This window comes from Amphimedon queenslandica, unplaced genomic scaffold (assembly GCF_000090795.2).
Source record: "Amphimedon queenslandica unplaced genomic scaffold, v1.1 AMPQUscaffold_13453, whole genome shotgun sequence".
NCBI classification, from domain to species: Eukaryota; Metazoa; Porifera; class Demospongiae; order Haplosclerida; family Niphatidae; genus Amphimedon; species Amphimedon queenslandica.
Window position 1 is genome coordinate 217,073 of NW_003546311.1, and position 20,574 is coordinate 237,646.

The 20,574-nt window shown below is 36.2% G+C and overlaps 8 protein-coding genes across 11 annotated transcripts; 4 read left to right on the forward strand and 4 right to left on the reverse strand.

Moving 5' to 3' along the window:
* The first annotated feature begins 39 nt into the window (after positions 1-39).
* On the forward strand, positions 40-1,443 carry LOC100641463 (derlin-1-like). Its single transcript, XM_003385698.3, has 7 exons — positions 40-225; positions 304-403; positions 469-533; positions 625-747; positions 811-863; positions 999-1,109; positions 1,167-1,443. The coding sequence occupies exons 1-7, from the start codon at positions 70-72 to the stop codon at positions 1,303-1,305; spliced, it is 747 nt and encodes a 248-aa protein (XP_003385746.1). The 5' UTR covers positions 40-69; the 3' UTR covers positions 1,306-1,443.
* Positions 1,375-2,439, reverse strand: LOC100636026 (ADP-ribosylation factor-like protein 2-binding protein). The gene is made up of 7 exons (XM_003385655.3): positions 2,345-2,439; positions 2,231-2,294; positions 2,116-2,180; positions 1,954-2,060; positions 1,820-1,905; positions 1,679-1,775; positions 1,375-1,631 (listed from the first exon to the last, which is right to left on the reverse strand). The coding sequence occupies exons 1-7, from the start codon at positions 2,373-2,375 to the stop codon at positions 1,563-1,565; spliced, it is 519 nt and encodes a 172-aa protein (XP_003385703.1). The 5' UTR covers positions 2,376-2,439; the 3' UTR covers positions 1,375-1,562.
* An 11-nt stretch (positions 2,440-2,450) lies between these two features.
* Positions 2,451-5,010, forward strand: LOC100641590 (cleft lip and palate transmembrane protein 1-like protein). The gene is made up of 16 exons (XM_011404931.2): positions 2,451-2,634; positions 2,703-2,803; positions 2,860-3,046; positions 3,099-3,238; positions 3,351-3,426; positions 3,476-3,593; positions 3,647-3,741; positions 3,799-3,883; positions 3,931-4,034; positions 4,079-4,147; positions 4,197-4,330; positions 4,381-4,415; positions 4,465-4,520; positions 4,567-4,611; positions 4,666-4,781; positions 4,830-5,010. Exons 1-16 carry the CDS (start codon positions 2,479-2,481, stop codon positions 4,921-4,923), a joined length of 1,611 nt encoding a protein of 536 aa, XP_011403233.1. The 5' UTR covers positions 2,451-2,478; the 3' UTR covers positions 4,924-5,010.
* LOC100636152 (programmed cell death protein 5-like) lies at positions 4,950-6,257 on the reverse strand. The gene is made up of 5 exons (XM_003385656.3): positions 6,139-6,257; positions 6,000-6,090; positions 5,857-5,948; positions 5,171-5,236; positions 4,950-5,114 (listed from the first exon to the last, which is right to left on the reverse strand). Exons 1-5 carry the CDS (start codon positions 6,208-6,210, stop codon positions 5,076-5,078), a joined length of 360 nt encoding a protein of 119 aa, XP_003385704.1. The 5' UTR covers positions 6,211-6,257; the 3' UTR covers positions 4,950-5,075.
* Positions 6,258-9,648, forward strand: LOC100636279 (tartrate-resistant acid phosphatase type 5-like). Of its 3 annotated transcripts, none has more exons than XM_019995149.1 (7): positions 6,258-6,601; positions 6,666-6,806; positions 7,011-7,218; positions 8,900-8,981; positions 9,056-9,167; positions 9,213-9,336; positions 9,508-9,648. In XM_019995149.1, the coding sequence occupies exons 1-7, from the start codon at positions 6,302-6,304 to the stop codon at positions 9,546-9,548; spliced, it is 1,008 nt and encodes a 335-aa protein (XP_019850708.1). In that variant the 5' UTR covers positions 6,258-6,301; the 3' UTR covers positions 9,549-9,648. The 3 variants fall into 3 exon arrangements, with proteins under 3 accessions (XP_019850708.1, XP_003385705.1, XP_019850709.1); XM_003385657.3 differs by lacking the exons at positions 8,900-8,981; positions 9,056-9,167; positions 9,213-9,336; positions 9,508-9,648 and adding exons at positions 7,280-7,361; positions 7,460-7,571; positions 7,675-7,798; positions 7,863-8,023; XM_019995150.1 differs by lacking the exons at positions 6,258-6,601; positions 6,666-6,806; positions 7,011-7,218 and adding exons at positions 8,019-8,336; positions 8,422-8,562; positions 8,618-8,828.
* Positions 9,649-9,695: 47 nt separating this feature from the next.
* LOC105312349 (putative phosphatidylglycerol/phosphatidylinositol transfer protein DDB_G0278295) lies at positions 9,696-10,489 on the reverse strand. The gene is made up of 4 exons (XM_011404933.2): positions 10,339-10,489; positions 10,187-10,285; positions 9,958-10,139; positions 9,696-9,904 (listed from the first exon to the last, which is right to left on the reverse strand). Exons 1-4 carry the CDS (start codon positions 10,457-10,459, stop codon positions 9,818-9,820), a joined length of 489 nt encoding a protein of 162 aa, XP_011403235.1. The 5' UTR covers positions 10,460-10,489; the 3' UTR covers positions 9,696-9,817.
* A 102-nt stretch (positions 10,490-10,591) lies between these two features.
* LOC100636406 (ubiquitin-conjugating enzyme E2 variant 2-like) lies at positions 10,592-11,510 on the forward strand. 2 transcript variants are annotated; one of them, XM_003385658.3, is made up of 6 exons: positions 10,592-10,626; positions 10,699-10,838; positions 10,895-11,017; positions 11,070-11,149; positions 11,235-11,304; positions 11,360-11,510. In XM_003385658.3, exons 1-5 carry the CDS (start codon positions 10,608-10,610, stop codon positions 11,296-11,298), a joined length of 426 nt encoding a protein of 141 aa, XP_003385706.1. In that variant the 5' UTR covers positions 10,592-10,607; the 3' UTR covers positions 11,299-11,304; positions 11,360-11,510. The 2 variants fall into 2 exon arrangements, with proteins under 2 accessions (XP_003385706.1, XP_011403207.1); XM_011404905.2 differs by lacking the exon at positions 10,592-10,626 and having other exon boundaries at positions 10,667-10,838.
* Positions 11,511-11,861: 351 nt separating this feature from the next.
* Positions 11,862-20,083, reverse strand: LOC100641843 (uncharacterized). Its single transcript, XM_003385701.2, has 29 exons — positions 19,976-20,083; positions 18,583-18,762; positions 18,125-18,169; positions 17,439-17,615; positions 17,294-17,386; positions 17,154-17,234; positions 16,919-17,024; positions 16,738-16,876; positions 16,627-16,684; positions 16,472-16,575; positions 16,358-16,412; positions 16,235-16,283; positions 15,529-16,007; positions 15,191-15,478; positions 14,898-15,105; positions 14,540-14,628; positions 14,339-14,462; positions 14,057-14,159; positions 13,920-14,010; positions 13,785-13,871; positions 13,571-13,723; positions 13,378-13,513; positions 13,287-13,319; positions 13,035-13,219; positions 12,851-12,987; positions 12,720-12,801; positions 12,562-12,672; positions 12,451-12,504; positions 11,862-12,209 (listed from the first exon to the last, which is right to left on the reverse strand). Exons 2-29 carry the CDS (start codon positions 18,595-18,597, stop codon positions 11,862-11,864), a joined length of 3,630 nt encoding a protein of 1,209 aa, XP_003385749.1. The 5' UTR covers positions 18,598-18,762; positions 19,976-20,083.
* Between the last annotated feature and the right edge of the window lie 491 nt (positions 20,084-20,574).

Below are 20,574 nucleotides of genomic sequence, written 5' to 3' on the forward strand. Positions count from 1 at the left end.
TTGCAAATCATCAGCACAGACTAACCACGCCCATTTAATTATCTATATCGTACAGGTAAACAAAGAAAAATGGACGGTGACATAGGTACATGGATTAGTAGTATTCCCAAAGTGACACGGTACTGGTTCTTCTCCTTCTTCATTGTACCTCTAACGACTCGACTTGGACTCATAAATCCGGTCAATCTAATATTGATCTCAGGAAAAACGATCTATGAATTCCAGGTACAAAGCCACTCCCTTTATAATTAATTATGCATACAAACTGAAGTATTAAAATTAAATTTTGTTTATCGTTTTAAGATATGGCGATTAGTCACATCTCTCCTGTGGCATCCGGTTAACTTCAATTGGCTAATGATGTTATTCTTTTTATACAATTACTCCCGACTTCTTGAAGAAGGTTAATAATGTTTATCATAATTATTACTTATCCCCCCCCCCTCTCTCTCTTTATCCTCCTTGCAGGTCATTTTACAGGTAGACCAGCAGATTATATCTTTATGATACTTTTTAATGCAATATGTATTGATGTATCCACCCACATAACTGATTACTTGTAGATTACCAGTACTATTAATTAGTTTATTGTAAAGCTGTTATAGTGTCTTAGCTATGCACTAGATTGCAGGGTTATTTTTTGATTTATACATCATGAGTCCGGCACTAATATTCTCAGTGTTGTACGTTTGGTGTCAGATCAATAAAGACACTATTGTCCGCTTCTGGTTCGGTATACAAGTTAGAGTAAGCTAAAATGAATAATAATGAATAGTAATTGATGATGAGTATTATTTTCTTTTTATACAGGCAATGTATTTTCCTTGGATATTGTTTCTGTTTTTCTTCATATTAGGAGCAAAGTAATTTTTAATAATTTTAATTTTGATCAGATTCAGTTTAAATTTAATACACAACATAAGAAGCATCACAAAATTGATTAGAGTTAAAATTCTTTTCTATAACTACCTGCTATCGTCATTCCTGTTATTTTACAGTTGGCCTATATTGCTCCTTGGCATACTTGTTGGACATCTTTATTTTTTCCTAATGTACAAATATCCACAAGAATTTGGTGGGACTCAACTTCTTTCTACTCCTAAATTCCTGTGAGTTTAATCCCTTGATTACATACACATAACCTCCTTTTCTTGATACTATTATAGCTACAGTTTCTTACCGAATGAAAGGACTATGGGTGGTTTTGGTGCTGCCCCCCAGAGAAGGAGGGATGAGAGGGGAGACAACAGGTGGGGGAGAGGAGGACATGACTGGGGTCAAGGCCAAAGGCTAGGAGATTTTTAATTTCAATTTGTACTAATATAAAAGCCACCGCTAACTAAAATGACAATAATATTTTACACAGGCTAACTAAAATGACAACACAAGGCTAGGAGATTGTAATCAATTTTAATTTTAAAATGATATAACAATAAATAATAATAATAATAATAATAATAATAGTGAAGCACGTTGCCATGTCATGTGTTATTTAAGAGAAGAAAGTGAGAGATAGAGAGTGAAGACATTCATGTATGTACATGTATATCAATCAGTTTCCTTTATCTAGAAGCATCAAATGGTGAACTGATTATTAAGCCACCAAGATCAGGAACCAATCCCTCTTTATCCTTAAAAAAAAGATAAAGCAAGAGAGAGAGCCCACAAATCAACTCACAGCTTTATAATCCAAGAACATTTGTTTAAATGTCAGAAAGTCAGTGAAAGAGAGAAGAATTTCAAATATTTCCTCTGGAATTTCAGACTTCTTTGACCTGAAGGATATTATAAAGACTGTGATATTGCATAAAAAGCTTACTCTAGTAATTGTAAGAATTTAGTCATGTCAAAATGAGGTATTCTCATCTCTAACTGAGTCTCTATATGTTTTTCAACAAGCTCAGTCTAAGAAAAAGATGACATTAAGTTAAAGGAGAGATAGGGTGCCCATACATATTTCTTTTGTATGTCCGTGTATATTAGCTTATTCTCTTCGACATCTTCAAAGTAATGGTAATGTTCATCCATAAACGAGTGCTGGAGAGCCAGAAACTCCTCGTCTAACGGACATCAAAACACGTACATGTATATACTTATTATTACTATTATTTCTACCAATTATAATATCTTGCAAGTGTCCTATTATTATGTCAAATTCTCCATCTTGAGAATTACCAACACTATCAATTATATAACATAAAATTGATGCACATTAATTTTATCATCTTACATTTCCAGAAAAATTTCACCATTTTCTTCTTTTGCCTTGTCTTCAGTGACTCCATTTTTTATCTCTAGAATTCGAAAAATTGGCCATAAACAAATTATACGAGGACAAACTTACTGGCCATTGAGCTGGCCATCCTTCCCAACATTCCAAGAGAAAAACAATCTCTGCTAGAATTTAATTTTTTGATTTTTATGTTCGCTTAATTAGAAATGGCGGGAAACTTTTAAATAGAAAATAATTTTACCAAAATGGTGACCTGCTCTACGACTAAAATAATCGTTCTTGTGTCCTTTATGCTTCTCTTCTATTGGTGTCTTAAAATGTACAATAATTTTGTGACGGCTAGCTGTACCCATCCTTCCCGCTGCCTCACTCCTGCTTATCCTATGAACAGGAAAATGGAGGTACATAAATATACATATACCACGCCCACTAAAAGCCACGCCTATTTTAATTATTTTTTGGTTTCTAGTTTTTAGGTTTTATCTCAACATCTTCTGATATCAAAAGAAAAAGAGGAAGGATTCATTTGGTGAACGAAACTAATTTTTTACGCAACAAGCAATGGGATATGTAAGTACGAAATAATAATTATTATTATGTATATATTTCCTTGCTTTTTGTCTCAGTAATATCAATGTAACTTTGCCTAATTCAACACTTCAAAATGGCTCACTGTATCTTCATCTCTTTCTTGGTCCTTTGAGCCCGTCAGAGCATCTTAATTCCAACAAACTGACTTCTCTCTCGATTCCTTTAACGCGCTACAAAATCCCATCAGCAAACAGGTTTAACTTACTGCAAGGAGACTACGAAGTAATGAATGAAAAAAAACATTATTTATATTATAAAATATTTCCTTTGATAGTCCATAGGAGATGATGGGCCCTCTTCTTCATATCCTGTAACTCACTGGATACCAGTCATTGGTTTGTATGGTGTGGGTGAAGATTGGTCTTTTGATAGTAATCTCCTACCCCCTGAGCTATGGATCATGCAGACATTGAAGTAAGTACTTACATGTACATCTTAATGTGTAGCTGTGCAGCTGTGCTTTCGTGTAATTTTGTGTTTCTCTGCTTGTCTGTTTGCTATGTCTGCGTGTTTCTTTCCCCCTAAGGTTAATCCCCTATACAATGACATATCTACCAATACTGTATCATAATGAATTACGCATACTCAAGAGGGACATGATTGTGAGTCAGCCTGTTTGAATAGGATTAGAATTGATATCCTTTTCTCTAGCAAGTATTCCCCTCAAATAAGACTATGAGCCTCTCTCTCTCTTATTATCCTGTTGGACTCACTCAGTTAAGAGTTTGGATACAGTTCCAGTTTGCATTCAAATCAATGAATACACTAGGTTTGTACAACTATATAAATGTGCTTTGGTACAGGTTTAATTTTGTTGTTTAGGTTTTCCTGAGAAAGAGCTGGATACAGTGAAGGAGCTTGTCTTTGGTGCAAATCTTTATCTGCTTGGACTCACTTTCTTTGTCTCTTTCTTTCATGTCAGTAATCCTTGCATGCATGCACGCTGTCTGATTAGCTAATGTAATTTTTTTTAGTTATTATTTGATTTTTTGGCATTCAAAAATGACGTGAATTTCTGGAGAGGAAGAAAGACAATCGTTGGCATGTCAAGAAGAACTAGTTAGCAGTAACTTCATAATTAATCTTCTAATTCTCCTTCTTCTCAGTTTTGTGGAGGTGCTTTAGCTACACGGTTGTGGTACTTTATCTGCTGGAAGAAGAGACAAGTCTTTTGATATCTGTTCCTGCTGGGATATCAGCTATAATTGAGGTAACCAGTATCATTATCTACTCTAATTTCCTGCCTTTCTTTAGTACTGGAAAGTTTGGAAGACTCTGAAGCTTCGGCTGGTCAGAGATGATGGATTTTTCCCTAAAATAAAAGTGATTCTGTTTTTATGTATGAAAGTGTATTGAAGGATCCATTTTATAGTTTATGGAGCGACTGGAGGAGGAGAAAGTGACTGAAAACTATGACTCACAAGCAATGAAATACTTGTCAATATTACTAATACCATTAGTCTTACTTGGTGCTGTATATTGCTTACTCTACCTATCTTATAAGAGGTAATGTTCAGTAATAATGTATTTACATGCTCTTATCATTTATAATATAGCTGGTATTCTTGGATAGTGCATAGTCTTGTGAATGGTAAGAGCCCTAATGTGCATCCTTTTCATTAGATTCATAATCTCTCTAGGTGTGTATGCTTTTGGTTTTCTCTTCATGCTCCCGCAGTTATTTGTCAATTATAAAGTATTCCATATCTCGTTGAATGATAATCTATTTATCCTTTCCTCAGTTGAAATCTGTTGCACATTTACCTTGGAGGGCTTTTATGTACAAGGTATGTGAACCAGATCCTCTTTCAATCTTCTTTCCATTTTCACTTCCTATACAGGCATTCAATACATTCATTGATGACGTGTTTGCCTTTATCATTACAATGCCAACCTCACACAGGATTGCTGTTTTCAGAGACGATCTAGTCTTTCTTGTCTACCTCTATCAGAGATGGTGAGTAATATTTTAAGATTTAAATATATGAGTCTCTCCTTATCTCAGGTTGTATCCAGTTGATAAGAGCAGAGTGAATGAATTTGGTGAGTCATTTACTGCTGTGAGCAGCAAGGAGAAGAAAAGAATCAAGAAAGACTAATTAAATTTTTTTGTATCATAATAATATTACTGTATTTTTTTATAAATTTAAAAAAACAACTAAATCATGACATTTTGAACAATAAAAGGAAGAAATGTATTAAAGTTTCCAATACGTGTGTCTTAAAGTTATGGCTGATCCCTTGTCCTTTGTTAGTCAGAGTCTGAGTCATACACCTTTCTCCTATCAAACTAGAGCAGATAAAAGATTTTAAATTCTTTCCAAACATAGCAAACAGTATGATTACTTTAACAGTTGTCTTCTTTGGTTGATTAACTTGTTCTAGCAACTTCACTAGCTCACTCTCTCCTAACTGAAATGTGCAAAAAGTATAATTATAGGAGTTTCCCACAGGATTAAAGTTGGTCAAAAATTGGGTCAAAGAGCCTGTACTATGGTACAGGGTATTTTGTCAAAAATGACATGGAAAGAATTTTCCATTTTTATAACTTTATCTAATATATATACATGTTCTTATGTTGTGTAGAAAGTTTGAGTTGATTCCGATCAAATTTAGATTTTTTATGAATTTTTAAAGTTATTCAAAAATCAGGCCAAAGTCCCTGTACTATAGTACAGGGACTTTGGACAAATTTCGACAAAAATGACTAGGAGAGAATTCTTCATTTTTATAATTTTATCTGATACATATACATGTTCTTATGTTGTGTAGAAAGTTTGAGCTGATTCTAATAAAATTTAGATTTTTTATGAATTTTTAAAGTTACTCAAAATACCCTATGGACTCTTGCCTATAGATAGTGCAGGATATTTTGTCAAAAATGGCAGAGAATTCTCCGTTATTATAATTTTGACTGATACATACATAAAAGCCAAGTTACTCCATAAGCCAAACATACTTTTTAGCTCACTTAGCAATGGTTTATGGGGGGGGGGTACAACTGGGCAATTAATGTAAATAGTACTAAATACCTTTCCCTGTATCTGTCCCATCTGTGCCATTCGTATTAACATCCTTTCAATCGATTGAGCTTTCTCTGGCCTAACCAACCCAATACTGTTAACTACGGGTAAATGTGGAGTCAGTAGTGGTTACAATAGGGCGTGTTTCTTACGTCTAGCTCTTGCATCTTGCTCAAGTATTTGAGTCAACATGACATTTATCATCTCTTTTTCCTTTTGAACTTCTTTCTCTTGATCTTCTTGCTGTTTTTTGTTTGTAGACAATTAACAGGCTATATTTTAAGTTCTTACCTTCATGCCATACTGAGATTGAAGTTCTGCCAGTCTTTTGGCACGAATATCATCCAATTCACTGTCAGCCATATTCACACAGAGACACACCTCCTTGTTGAGGTGCAGCACGTGGTTTCCGTACACTTCAGGACTCCAGACCTAGACATCCGTATTCTTAAACATGGCTGCTACAACTCCAAGGCCCTGCGTGGTCTCTATACTATTTTTTCTATCTACCTTCCTTGCTTTTGCAAATTCAGTGGTAGATGTGAGCGGCAATAGTCTTAACTTTCTGGTGATTGGTGACTGGGGCGGTATGTCTGATGAACCCTACTACACGGTTGGACAGAGCAAAGTTGCATCAGTAATGGGCGAAAAAGCTGAAAAGATTGACTCTCAATTCACTCTGGCAGTTGGAGACAATTTCTATGAAGATGGAGTGAAGGATGTGGATGATCCTCGCTTCAACGAAACATTTGAAGTAAGTCAAGTATCTAAACCTTGAGCTCGCCCCCGCATCTAATTATAACACCTTTTGCCTGTAGGAGGTGTTCACTGCTCCTTCTCTTCAGAAACGTTGGTATGCTATATGTGGCAATCATGACTACAATGGTAATGCATCAGCACAGGTTGCATACACGCAAAAGTCAGCTCGATGGTACATGCCTAGTTTTTACTACACTGAGGTAATTTGCATACTTCAACAATTATAATTATTATTTTTGGAATATTCCGTTTTAATATCAACGTTGCAATTTCTTTTTATTTGACAAAATGCAGCCATATTTACAGCCAAAAATTAAAAATTTAAGGAATTTATTTTCTCAGTGACCAGATGACTAATATTTTACCCACCCCAACACATCATTTTCCTTCATTCTTTCATTTAGATATTCAACCTCAGTAGCTCAAATATCACAATTCAATTTGTGTTCATTGACACTGTTATTCTTTGTGGCTTGTCACACCCAAAACTGAGACACTTGCCACCCAGCGGTCCACAGAGCTCTGATCTTGCTGATGATCAGTGGGCCTGGATTGAAAGTACACTCCAGCAATCAACTGCTGACTGGTTGATAGTTAGTGGACACTATCCTGGTAAGAAAGAGAGCCTGAGCCAGAACAGTGACACTATTTCAATTTATTTGTGTAATTTTAGTATGGTCAGCTGCTCATCACGGTCCTACTGATATACTTGTAAAGCAATTGAGGCCTTTACTAATTAAATATAATGTAACTGCGTAAGTTTGCAGCTGTCTATTATTATTTCACTCTTTCCTCCATTAATTTATCATCCTGATCATATTGCATGTTGTTGTTGTTATTCCCATCATAATAGATATATCGCCGGTCATGATCATGACATGCAGCACTTGAAGGAAGACGACTCTTCAGTTAATTATTTTGTCTCAGGAGCAGGTCACGAGGTGGATTCATCCTCTAAGCATGAAGTATAAGTCTATGCATTGTATAGGATTAAACAACAGAGAATAAAAATGCTGTCACTCACTGGTTTTGTTGCATTTCAGTTCACTTGTATTATATATGTTATAGGACAGTGTACCTGAAAACTCACTGAAGTATCGTTATGGCAAGAGCGACTCTGAGAAACATGGAGCTTTTGGCGTTGTTACAATTAATGACAAGATTATGAATGTCACGTTTTTCAATCACCATGGTAAGTTGAAGATGCTGCACGTCTGGCTGCCTTATAGCTTAAAATACTTCTATTTTTAATTCAGGGAGAGAACTTTACAATACTACAGTGGAGCGGATCAGAAATATACATTGAGAACTGTTTAATGTTTGTAATGTTTACGTTTTAATTTTAATGTTTAATTTTAATGTTTATGTTTTGTGCATGTGATAAACTGTGATTAAAATGATTATCATTACAGAGTAACATTCCGTAAACTAGTGCTGCTATTGCAATGGCAGTTGTGCTCTCCTTTCTCATTCTATCTCTCTTCGTTGCTTCTTCTCTATCAGCCCAACCAGTAGAAATAGGCGATGGGGACCTTAATTTTCTTATGATAGGAGACTGGGGAGGAATGCCTAGTCCTCCGTACTACACTGACGCAGAGCACGTCCTTGCGGGAGTCATGGGAGATAAAGCTCAAGAGATAAGCTCTGATTTCACTGTGGCCATGGGTGACAACTTTTACACGTATGGAGTTAAGAGTGTGGATGATCCTCGCTTCAAGGAAACTTTTGAGGTCAGAAATCAGCGAGCCACGCCCTTGTAGTTATCTACCCACGCAATATTAATTTTCACCTTTTAAAAAATATTTTGGGTTATAGGATGTATTTACTGCTGATTCTCTTCAAAAGCGTTGGTATGTTTTCTGTGGGAATCATGATCATTATGGTAATGCAAGTGCACAGGTTGCATATACACAGAAATCATCACGCTGGTACATGCCTGACCTGTATTATACTGAGGTAAAGTTCTACTTACTGTGCACCCAATAATTAATTCTTGTTTCCATTAACACAGACATTCAAGCTCAATGACAGCAATGGTACTACAGTTCAGATGGTATTCATTGATACAGTATTATTAGCTGGAGTAACGCACCCAGAACTACGGTCCTTGCCACCCAGCGGCCCAGAGATTCCTAATCTTGCTGATGATCAGTGGGCCTGGATTGAAAGTACACTCAAGCAATCAACTGCTGACTGGTTGATAGTTAGTGGACACTATCCTGGTAAGAGAAGTGAGGTTAAAGATGTATATTTGTTGAATGGTGCAAAAATAATTAATTTCTTTATTTTTTAGTGTGGTCTGTAGCTGAACATGGTCCTACTGATGAACTGGTCAAAAATTTGAGACCTTTATTGATTAAATATAATGTGACAGCGTAAGTCTCTAATAGCTGCAAAAAATGTGCACATTCACTTTCTCTCTCTCTCTTTTTATAAATTTTTTCTTTAGTTATTTTTGTGGTCATGATCATGACATACAACACATTAAAGAGGATGGATCATCTGTCAATTACTTTGTCTCTGGTGCTGGTCATTTAATTGATTCCTCAACTGAGCATGAAGTATTAATGACTCTCATTTGATCACACATCCATTGCCTTTAATAGGACAAAGTACCAAAAGGCTCGCTTAAATATCGCTATGGTACATCAAGTAGCAGTTCTGATGGTGCATATAACACTGTGACTATTACGGCTCAATCAATGGTGGTCAATTTCTTTAATGTGAAAGGTAGCAGAGAGATTATAATCAATTGTTCTCTAATTAATCATGTGTTCTGTTGCTGAAAAGAGTGGAACTGAAGGCATTCCCTGTTAATGTCAATTGCTACATGTGTTCACAGTGTCACTCTTACAATGGCTGCTATTCATGTGGTAATGAAACCTTTTCCTCTTCTTTTAGGTGAAATGATTTACACATCTACTCTGGACAAGACCAGGTGACCAATTAAACTTGTATTTCAGTTGCTAATTTCTTTGCTGACATTTTGCTTATTTATTGTTGTATCATAGTTCTTGTTGCTATTTGCTTTAGTAATCATTACGTCATAATTGACTTGCTTGCGCCTTTGCAAATATTGAATAGACCAATTACAATGAACAGTAATTACAATAAGTAAAATACTCATTTGAAACTTCTGAGTATTCAAGAATTGCCATATTACATATTAATGTTCTAAATACAATAATAATAATAATAGTAATAATAATAATCAGGCTGATATGGTCAGCTGTATTGTAACACAAGTTATTTCATCACCATTGTCGCTGTAAGCAACAATTGAGCCCTTATACTGTCCCTACAAATGATAAAAAGGTTTTATTTAAGCAGTAATACCATTGCTGCTCTTACTGGTGGTGCTGAAGAGGGTATTTCCTCACTGTAGTTCATTGATATGCTCCCATCCTCCAGTGGGCAGGAGAGCTGGGCAGCCTCAATAAAAGTGCAAAAATCATACTTCTTACGGAGTATGTTCATAGCATTTGCATACCTCAGGACCACAGATACTGTTCCTCCATCATTGATTGGCTCCTCTGTTAAAGTTTAATAGCAACTAATTCTTAAATCTTTTATTTCTTACTTAAATATCCTACAACTGAGATGTAGATTGGTTGTCCTCTTTGCAGTGTCACGGGAGATACATTTATTGAATATATGACCAGTGGGTCCGAAGACTTGCCTGCAAATATTATAATAGCTAAGGTAATGCAATGATTCTATAGCTGAAATTACTGCAGTCAGTCCATATTGAGTTTGTGTTGTTGAGGTAGTTCTTGCCTTTCTCTAAATATACAGGACTAGCAGAGATGAGAGAGGAGGCTGCAGCAACTAATGCTAGTAAGAATATCATCATCTTCGTCTCTAAACCAAAGCAAAAATTCCTTTTGCATCCAATTGTCATGACCTTTTTATGCCTTAGGATTTTGAGTTGAACGTGTAGGCGGCTCAATTGTGTAGGTAGGTGTTAACATAGATAATAGTTGGGCGTGGTTAAAATTAAAATGGCCGGTGCATACGTTGGTAAGAAATCATTATTCTCTAATTTCTCTTTTATTTATTTAATTAATATGTATGGCACTTTTAAACACATAGTCCCAAGGAACTTTCGACTACTTGAAGAGTTAGAAGAGGGTCAGAAAGGAGGAGGAGACGGTACCATTAGCTGGGGACTCGTTCATGATGACGAAATGACTTTAACCCACTGGACCGGAATGATATTAGGACCACCACGAGTAAGAGCCGGTTAACACTCATTTTCACTATTATACAACATCTGTTTGTAACTCAGACAACATTTGAGAATAGGATATACAGTTTAACGCTAGAGGCTGGGCCTAAATATCCTGATGAACCTCCTACTGTCAGATTTGTCACGCGTATACATCTCACCGGCGTGACTCCGACTGGAGAGGTAAGTACCAGATGCGCTACTAGTCTAGTACTTGAGATCTTGTAATGTATAGGTCGACAGAAGAACCTTCTCTATCCTTAGTAAATGGCAGCGAAGTTACACTATTAAAAGTGTACTGAATGATTTGAAAAGGTGACTGGATTTTGTCTTTTTTAAAATTTATTTTTGCCTTTTTAAATTTTCCTTTATTTATTTTTTATATTATCTTTTACTGTAGAGCAATGACGTTGAAGGAGAATGCTCGCCTGCCTCAGCCTCCAGAGGGCACCACCTACAACTAGTAAATGGTGCGTGAGGGAAGTAAAATATTTCTTTATGATATCCTCTCCTTATTTTGTGTAGGTTCCTTCTGTTTGATTTATTTTGAACGGACTTTAAGTACTTTAATTTTTTGTTATTTTTAGCTAATAACAATATTAATGATTATTATTATCATTGTGTAAACGAATCTGTTCCAATTAGTTGAGTTATATAATAATAATAATAATAATAATAACAGGATGCATTTATGATTGCAGTGACATTATTATTAGGTGACTTATATGCCCATTACATACTCTATGGCTTAAAACCTTATTTTCTAGCTTTTGAATTATTCATAGTTATTAAAATTGACAAACAAAACAATGTCTCACATTAAAATAATAAAAATAAATACGTGAAATGCATAAGATATAAGTGCTTGTCATGCAACAAAAAAATAAATAAATAGAATTAAAGTCTGTAGCCCAATAATTGATTGAAATATATAAAATACCTTCAACATACAAACACCAAATGCAATAAAACTGCACTAGTTGTAAACTAAGCATCCATAATGTAAGTACTATTTTTTTTCTTCAAATCATTTCTGATGCTCAAGTAGTGTCTTGTACCATTCTTGTGTTTCAGCAATACTGGATGCTTTGATATACAGGATTGGTTTAGCATGTATTTCGATTATCAATGGATCCTCCATGCTCTGTGCTATTGGAATCCCTTGGAGTATTATAGAGTCGCTTAGCTTGTTCTTCTGTCCTTTACCGTCTGAGAAATGAAGCTGTCCCATCTCCAATTGGAAGTAACGCTTCTGCCATTCTGAGCCCAGAAGCCTCTTCTCTCTTGCTTTCTTCATTAGGAATCCATCTTTCGATGGAGGAGGGACCTTTTTCACTGTTCCACCTCTTCTATTCTTGATTTTGGCAAGTGTACTCTGTGTCATGGATGAATATAAACATAATATGGAATCAGTTGCAATAAAAAGTTATTATTATTATTATTATTATTATTATTATTATTATTATTATTATTATTATTATGTTAGGTAATTGATAAATTCATTAAAAATTAATTTTGATTGCAATTAGCTCAAAATTAATGACATTTGCACATGTATGCATCAGAATAAAAATAATTTTTTATGGAATGGGGCCTCTCCCATTAGACTTTCTTACCAATTCATTAGCACTTTCATTGATCTCAGTCACGGTGGGTGGAGCTGCTCCTCCCTAAAAAAATTTCATGTTTAATAATTTGTACCTCCCTCCCTCTCTCCTCTCTCTTACATCAATAACATCAAAACTCATTGCTTTGTGAACCGATCGTCTTGAACTTGATGAATTTGAGAACTTGCTTGACTTCTCCCCAGAAGATAATGAAATCTCTTGAGTCTTTTCCTATTAAAAATGATCATAGCCACACAATACCAGCTGGCAGTACATACATCTGGTAACACTTGGGGTCCTCTAACTGGTTGCTTTGTCTTATTGGGTGACGTAGGCTCAGTAGAATCCATTGCATTTGATCTAATATAGTTATAAATGATAAGAGACTCACAAAGCTCAACACTTCAACCTGTGTCGTGGAACTTTAGGCGATGGCTTAGGAGGAGGATATAACTCTTTCTTCACATTTCTGAACTGCTTTATAAATATTGCAACATGACTGAACAAATCCTCACTATCCGTCGAAGGAGGCTCGCCAAACTTCTCCTGAAAAGAGACAGTGACATCAAGAGACTGAGGAGGCATTATCTTACTAATATAGCTTTATATGTTTCAGTCATTTCTCTTCCTCTGTCATCAAGGGTTGAGATTTCCTCGCGATAAGTTCTTACAAATTTCATTACTTCGCTTTGTAGACTAGAGCAAGATTCTGCTAGCGACTTGTGCTCCATTATCTTATTGACATCTCTTTCTATCCTTGTCAACTGCCTCTGTTTGACTAGGAGAGAGAAATAGAAAAAAAAAGAAAATTGTTACAAGTTAATTTCTAAAAAGTAGCATCATACCTTCTAATTCTGCTAGGATACTCTTTGTTGAGACTAAAAAAAAAAAGAGAAAAATTTTAATCCTGAAAGCGAAAGTGTGTATCATTAGTACTTTCAGTATCAGCAGCTTTCACAATGCAGTCCATCTCTTCATGAAAGGACAACAGCTCTGTGTCATTCTCGTGCAAAAGTTCAACTAAATAATGCAACAGTGTATGCTTTGAGTCCTGAGCCTTGAACTCTATTAACTAGAGAAAGAAGGACAAGAGAGATGAATTAAAAACTGCACGTTAAATATTATCCACCTTTGTTAGTGATGATAGTTTGAATCCATAAGCTCCACCTTTCTTGGTATTAGCATTAATATAATTACCCATTGCAAGCACATACTCCATCACACTGATGAAACTCTTACTTTCGTTCAATACCTTGCAAGCACTACAAGCAAGAGTGAGTATCTATAACAAAAAAAAAACAAAAAAAATATCGCACTACATGTACTACTATATGCCATCATACTGGTCGAAAGCTATCAAATTCCGCAGGGAATTCTGTAATGGTGAATAGAAGGTCCAGCCTTGTATCTAATAATTCAATATTGCATAGCTGAGAAGAGTAAGGGATGATGCCTGTTCCTCCATAATTTTTTCTTACTTTTATTAAGAATTGGTCAGTAGATTGTAAGCTAGTCTTGTCTCCTTTATAATTTTTATACATTTCCTTATCTTCAACGCTTGGCTGAAATCTAACGTAACAATAAGTAATATCCTTCAATTCTTTGCTCTCTATACCTTTTCAGAGCGACTATGTGTTCAGTTTCTAGTCCTCCTTCAATTTTGTTTAGTTCTCGTTCAATAGTGTCATTATGAATTTGAAAACCAGCAAGAAATATACCTAAAAATCAATAATAATAATAATAATAATAATAATAATAATAATAATAATAATAATAATAAATTCTGTCCATCTTACCAATATTCCTTGCCCTGTTAAGGTCTAGTAAAGTTGTCGGAGCCTCCACTGTAATAATAAAAATAATAATACAATAGTTTCTGTCTCTCCCTCTCTCTTGCCTTGTTTTGCTGCCACTTGTGCTTCATTTCTCTCAGTCTTACAGAACATTGTCTCAAGTTTAGGCAAATCAAGCGAATTGGTTTTGTCTGATTTTATCAAGTCCATCCAACAGGACTTGACAACCTAAAGTGTAAGAAGAAGAAAAAAAAACAAAAAAAAAGAGTGAAAGAAGTAGTAATAGAATGTCTCGTAGTCCTCACATTCATGGGAGGTAATGGAGCCCAATGAAAAGGCTTCATTTTTTGTTTTGGAGTTTTCGTAGGAACTCGAGGAGGAAGAAAAGACATTGCTAAAAGAGAATAATAGTAATAATAAATAAAATTATAAATTGGGACTTACGAAATCCTCCCATGCCAGGCGGGGGTGGTACGCCCCCAGGGAGAGGAGGAGGAGGAGGAGGAACTCCTCCAGGTAGAGGAGGAGGAGGAGGGATAGCCCCAAAAGGAGGAGCTCCCGGCAATGGAGGAGGAGGAGGAACATCACCAAAAGGAAGAGGAGGAGGAGGAGGAACATCACCGAAAGGAAGAGGAGGAGGAGGAGGAGGAATAGGAATATCACCAAGTGGAGGAGGAGGAGAGATGTCTCCTAGAGGAGGAGGAGGAGTGACGTCGCTAGTAGGAGAGGAAGGAGGAAGGGGAGATATATCGTCTTGTTGCAAAGGATCGTCTTCAAGAATTGGTAGGATGGGATCAGACTCAGTCTCGGTGAGAGGAGGAGCGGCAATGATAGCATCACTGGCAGTATTAACACTTGATATACTCAAAACCTAACAAACATAACAAACAATAATAATAATAATAATAATAATAACAATAAGAATAATCATTAATAAATAGTTGTTCAGTATGTACTTCTTCAGTGCTTTGATGCGTGGCGTCAGAATGAGTAGGACTAAAAGCAGTGCTGTGACTTGTATTATCAATCCCGTTCTCAAGTGGGACAGGTGGGTCGGAAGAGACTGTCTGAGAAGAGCGTCTGGAGGAAGTATCCTTTGAAGAGCGTCTAGTGGGTGTGGTCACGTCTTGAGATGAGCGTCGAGAAGGAATGGAAACCGATGCGGTTCTAGTCGGTGGGAATTTATGAGGATCACTAGAAATGGTGGCTTCAATAGCAGCTATTATACTGCCTACCCTACTGATCTGAGAATATAAAGAGACTAATAATAGATTTTAAAGCTTATCATACTCACCGTCATATTCACTTCTGCTTTACCAGTAGTCATGGGGAGTACCATAGCATTCAACTCATTGATGTGATGATGGAGCAATGACATCATCTCCCCCAAATTTAACCCGTTTAAATTCAGCGGCTCCACCTCTCCTGGCGACGGATGCACAAACATTGCAGCAATGTCAAGGCCTTTCTCGCTACCAGTAAAAAAGGTCGAGTTCCTTACCCTCGGACTTTGAGTGCTTTGATTCTTCGGGCTACTAGATAGCGGTGAATTGACGTCAAAAGAGACAGAAGACCGCGAGGCTCGGCCACCAAGAACTATTGTTGCTGCTCTCTTGATCCTTCCCTTTGGTTTATCAGGAGAGGGAGCGTTCCCAGGAGAGGGAGCATTCCCAGTGGAGGGGTCTGGATCCCTGGTTGGGGTGTGCTGACGAGTGAAACGATTTCGAAATGTTGAGAGACCAGTTTTAGTACTGGTCCTTTTTATGTCTTTCACTAAGGGAGAAAAGAGTGAGTAATTGTAGATTTGAATATTTCCACTTGCAAACATGTAAACACTGTTCAATACAATGACAACAACTCATTTGAACAGTTCCAACACACACATACTTTACAACAATAGAAACAACAGTTATTGCACAAACAACTGTGCTTCATATTGCACACATGGAGCTATGTACTACATGTATAGTATACTCTAGAGTATACTATAATCCACTAACTTGTTTTTGTTCTCTTCCATGAGCTTGTATACATACAACTCATGATTGCCTATAGTATACAGTAGAAAAACAAGCTCATTATACCACTCAATCTCTCTCTCTTCCTCTCCCTCTCTCTCTTACATCAAACCAGATGTCTCTTTCTTTTTCTGATGCTTGTGGAATAGGAACACGAAAACTAAAAATAAAATAACACCACATTCAATCAACAAGAGGCATACAGGCAGGCACTTGTACCTGTAGGATTTGTTCCCAGTTTCTATCAATACGTCAATCCCAATGTTACCAACTTTTTTAACACTAGTAACAGTTGAATTAAGTGGAAGGATGTTAAGAGCATTCTAAGAAGAAGGCAAAGGACATAAGAGTTTTATAATTTAGACTCGACTCACTTCTCTGTCTTCAGGCCTAAAATATGACATCTCTCCTTCAGTTAGTCGTACAAATCGTCTAAAAATTAATTAAAATAAACTTGATCTCCCCCTCTCTTTCTCTTTTATTACTTAGGCCACATGAAGAAAGCAGTAGAGTGTCCCTTTTTTTCTAAAATGCCTTCCTTGACAACAACATTAGAGACAGAGCTACTACTAGTCATCCCTTTACTAGTGACAGCTTCCTCTTCAAGAGAAAGTTGAGTAGAGTCTAAAGATACATATAATAAAAAAGGAGTTTACCAAACATTACCCATATCAAAAGAAACGCCGCGAGTTTCTTGATAAACAGCTACAGGATGGACCTGCTGTTCAGTTTGTTGTTTCTTTCTTTGAATTTCGGCCAAGAGTCTTATCATCTTTACAAAAAAGGTATACATTATGTAAAATGGAAGACTAGTTTGAAGACACTTTTATGGGCTATTCTCCAACGTATTTGTCAAAACTTAGTATATTCTTAGGTGGTGATTATACATCAGATTATTTACTTTATTTTTTTCATCTTGAGTATCAGCATCAAGCTCATATTCAGACTTTGATCCAAAGCTAATGGTCATTCTAAGTCCATCCTGTGAGAGAAGGGCAAGAGGCACACAAGCATTATATCACTAGTCACAGATGAGCTTACCTCACTCTGGTAGCTTGTTATATCATCAAAATCAATTTTATTAGTCCTAGTTCCGTGTTGTATGCACGAGATTGTTTTTGTATCGAAATCAAACTAAAAGAGAAAAGAAATAACACTACACAACTCCTCTTTATCCCCCTCTAACTTGTAAAATAAGTCTTTCGACATTTCTTCCTTTAGTCCAGCGAATGACATGAAAGTTAAAGAGTTGATCTCCTTTTGATATGCTGTTAGTCCTGTACATGTCGTAATTGGGGACTTTAGATTGCTGATTGAGCATCTGTTGATAAGCTACTGCAGCCTCTGGAGTAAGTTTCCCATTCTACAAGTCACACATTAGCAGAGAACAACAAAATAAAACTCCCTAGACTAGTTCAAGTTATGTAAGACTAATCAAGCAATGCCGTATATGAATTCTATAGGAAATAATTCCTGGCAGGCTTTATTTTGTCTGGCAATCACTATCATATAATGACGGCACAATAATTCAATTTACCAAATGCACGATTTAACCTCAAGAGATTCATTCATTCATTCATTGCTACTGAACATAACCTGGAGTTAGTATGTACTTATATTAATATTAAGTTAATATTATGAGTGGAGCACCGGAGTAAATTGCTTGGACTTAATTGTACATGAAATTAATTAAACATAATGGAATGAATAGTTTAGTAGTTCCAAGAACACTCAATCATAAATCCATTAGCTCAACCAGTCCCTTTACTGAACTCAACTAACAATAATTGAATTGTTAGCTAATATCTCTTCCTTGATGATGACATTAGAAGCCATGTGCATCTAAGAGGGTTTATTCATATTTACACTAACCTCGATGAGCTCTTTTAGCTCGTCGGCCATTGATGAACCTACAGTCTGAGAGAGAGAGAGGGGAGGGAGGGAGAAGGTTGAAAGCAATAAATTGAAATCAAACTACGTCTGCAAGAAAAAACAAACTTTACAGTTGTCCTAACTTAATAATAATAAAAAACCATAGACATACAAAAACAAGATAGCACAACACTTTATCCCTCCCCCTCATACACACACACACACATGCACACTGTAGAACTCAATATAATGCATATACAAATGTACATGTATTGATATTAATACAAAGTTACCAACACATTTATGAGTAATCAAACACTGATTGATTGACTGAGACAGTGGTACATATACACTTGAAAGTTACTTCTTGTCTTAAATACACAGATAACCATCAATTATGTACATATATTACCGCAAATAGTCCTCTCCCACACAAAGATGAGTGAACATTGTCTCACCATTTGGGTGGCCATGCTTCTTGTCTCATTTATAACTAGCCCACTCTGCCAAGGAGAGGCCGCCTTTCCCTTCAAGGGCCCAAATATCAAAGGAATCTGCACAGAAAGTAGGAAAGAAGAAGAGTTGTGACAGTCGATCCGTGTTGTAGTGAAGAATGGAGCACCCAACTGCTGGGATAGCTAATTAAATAAGCAATAATAATTTTTAGCCACACCCATTTGCTTTAATATATAATACCACACCCATTACAAAAATGGCTAACGGTTGCAACAAAGTTTAATTTATGTTCTATCTAACATTTAACAAGGTTGTTTGACCCTCTTGGCATTTGCCACTATATGGAGCAATAGCAAGAGATAGTAAAAAGTAGAGATTAATTTTCTGCTCATTTTATAAGAAAATGAAAGTGAAAGCTGTCTCATCAAGTGTTTAGCATAATAACTGACGATGACAATACAATAACTACCTGTATTTTGTGTATTAATCATATTTTGGACTTAAAATAGTCATTTATTTTACTAAGTAGGAAAGAGTTTAGAACCTAGCAAACAAGAATGGCTACAAATTTGCTTATTTTGCTATAAGTTAGTAAATAAAAATTATACCAAAATTTTTAGTCAAAACAGAGATAGATTAACTAGACTTAGTCAAAATTGTTTTCTTTATAATTTCCTTCATTATTTTTGGGCGGGGCTAGTTATTCTTCTGAGTTTTGACATAAATATTAGAGACTACGTAACCAGGATAGGAAACTAGGATTCCCCCGGCGGACAACTAGGATTCCCCCGGCGGACAACGTCCGTAATCAGGGGCGTTAAATAGAACTGGCTATCATTCTACTGCATGCACGTGATAAGGCATGGAGTGGTATTGTGTTTCACACTTTTACTTCTGATTTCTGAAGTTCTCACTGTTCTCTTGACGTCTGAGGGCCTCTTTGGCAGTTAAAGATAAGACAGCAGTGGCCATCCGACTTGAGTTTAGCTTAATGCAGCATATATATGTGAGCTCAATATGATGGAGTTGTGTGGAGAAGTACCATGATGTTCCAGCCAACCATTGGGGAGACTGACTCTGGCTAACCGAGTTTGCAGTTGGTTGATGGAGTTAAATGATGCCATGGTAAAAGAAGAGATGGGGAAAGAAAGATTGAATTGCAACTCCTTAGAGCCATTGTGACGTTTTTTAGCAGTGAAAGTATTTTTTCTTGGCATAGTAATTATCTATATTAATTTTTAAAATTGAATTATATAATATTACTAAGTTGCATCTATAATATCTATGATATCTATAATATCTATGGTTGCATGCATGGGCTGCCGGATTATTGCAAGCCTGCATTCATGCAGTGTACATGCATTAAATGTTTTATAATAACAATCAGTGATTTACTTGAGAAATATGCGGTAATGTAGAGATAAATTTAGAGCCTTGTTCGGTGATAACGATCTAAGATAATGGAGCTTGCAATTGTCGAGCTTCAGTGATAAATTCAAGTTGCAGCTGCAGCTTTAGTCCAGTGCGTCTCGTAAGTGCTACCTAGGTAGCGCATCACGTGACTAAAAGTTCTCTACAAGATTAGGCTTGTACATTTATGTCTTAAGTAGTAATTCAGCCAAATGGAGTGCATACATTAAAATGCTAACCCCCCAATTCCATGCACACAACATCAAACTATCTTCACCCAAAAGGAGAAACCTCTGCTTGCTGTGTAAAAGCTGTAACAGATACAACAGTGGACTGTTCGCAAAAGCAGTATTTTAGATATTACTCCTCTAACATAGCAAATCAGTCAATAAAACTATGACAGTTCCATGCACAATGATTGTGGCAACATTTTCAATGATCTTTTTAGTCCATTTTTGCCCGTGTGCTGGAGCAACAGGTACATCAAGTTTTGCAAATTTGCAACTAACACAAATTTGAACAACATCACTGTATATTGTCAAAATAACAATGGTATCAGTATTTTTTATTACAGTCATGTCACA

Bases quoted from the DNA above. Each gene is read 5' to 3' on its own strand.
- LOC100641463 (XM_003385698.3), top strand. From the start codon at position 70: ATGGACGGTGACATAGGTACATGGATTAGTAGTATTCCCAAAGTGACA. The intron at 534-624 runs GTATCCACCCAC...GCTATGCACTAG, and splicing joins TTAATGCAATATGTATTGAT to ATTGCAGGGTTATTTTTTGA. The intron at 1,110-1,166 runs GTGAGTTTAATC...ATACTATTATAG, and splicing joins CTTTCTACTCCTAAATTCCT to CTACAGTTTCTTACCGAATG.
- LOC100636026 (XM_003385655.3), bottom strand. From the start codon at position 2,375: ATGTTGGGAAGGATGGCCAGCTCAATGGCCA. The intron at 1,906-1,953 runs GTATGGGCACCC...TCTTTTTCTTAG, and splicing joins CGGACATACAAAAGAAATAT to ACTGAGCTTGTTGAAAAACA. The intron at 1,632-1,678 runs GTGAGTTGATTT...CTTTTTTTTAAG, and splicing joins TGTTCTTGGATTATAAAGCT to GATAAAGAGGGATTGGTTCC.
- LOC100641590 (XM_011404931.2), top strand. From the start codon at position 2,479: ATGGTGACCTGCTCTACGACTAAAATAATCGTTCTTGTGTCCTTTATG. The intron at 3,047-3,098 runs GTAATGAATGAA...TTCCTTTGATAG, and splicing joins TACTGCAAGGAGACTACGAA to TCCATAGGAGATGATGGGCC. The intron at 4,331-4,380 runs GTAATGTTCAGT...TTTATAATATAG, and splicing joins CTCTACCTATCTTATAAGAG to CTGGTATTCTTGGATAGTGC.
- LOC100636152 (XM_003385656.3), bottom strand. From the start codon at position 6,210: ATGGCTGACAGTGAATTGGATGATATTCGTGCCAAAAGACTGGCAGAA. The intron at 6,091-6,138 runs GTAAGAACTTAA...AACAAAAAACAG, and splicing joins AATCTCAGTATGGCATGAAG to CAAGAAGATCAAGAGAAAGA. The intron at 5,237-5,856 runs GTATTTAGTACT...TGCACATTTCAG, and splicing joins TGGGACAGATACAGGGAAAG to TTAGGAGAGAGTGAGCTAGT.
- LOC100636279 (XM_003385657.3), top strand. From the start codon at position 6,302: ATGGCTGCTACAACTCCAAGGCCCTGCGTGGTCTCTATACTATTTTTT. The intron at 7,572-7,674 runs GTATAAGTCTAT...TATATGTTATAG, and splicing joins ATTCATCCTCTAAGCATGAA to GACAGTGTACCTGAAAACTC. The intron at 7,799-7,862 runs GTAAGTTGAAGA...TTTTTAATTCAG, and splicing joins CACGTTTTTCAATCACCATG to GGAGAGAACTTTACAATACT.
- LOC105312349 (XM_011404933.2), bottom strand. From the start codon at position 10,459: ATGATGATATTCTTACTAGCATTAGTTGCTGCAGCCTCCTCTCTCATC. The intron at 10,140-10,186 runs GTAAGAAATAAA...AAACTTTAACAG, and splicing joins CTCAGTTGTAGGATATTTAA to AGGAGCCAATCAATGATGGA. The intron at 9,905-9,957 runs GTAAGAGCAGCA...TATCATTTGTAG, and splicing joins TACCCTCTTCAGCACCACCA to GGACAGTATAAGGGCTCAAT.
- LOC100636406 (XM_011404905.2), top strand. From the start codon at position 10,674: ATGTATGGCACTTTTAAACACATAGTCCCAAGGAACTTTCGACTACTT. The intron at 11,018-11,069 runs GTAAGTACCAGA...TGTAATGTATAG, and splicing joins GCGTGACTCCGACTGGAGAG to GTCGACAGAAGAACCTTCTC. The intron at 11,150-11,234 runs GTGACTGGATTT...CTTTTACTGTAG, and splicing joins GTACTGAATGATTTGAAAAG to AGCAATGACGTTGAAGGAGA.
- LOC100641843 (XM_003385701.2), bottom strand. The intron at 13,724-13,784 runs GTATGATGGCAT...TTTTTGTTATAG, and splicing joins AATTTGATAGCTTTCGACCA to ATACTCACTCTTGCTTGTAG. The intron at 12,988-13,034 runs GTAAGATAATGC...GTCTCTTTTCAG, and splicing joins AAACATATAAAGCTATATTA to GAGAAGTTTGGCGAGCCTCC.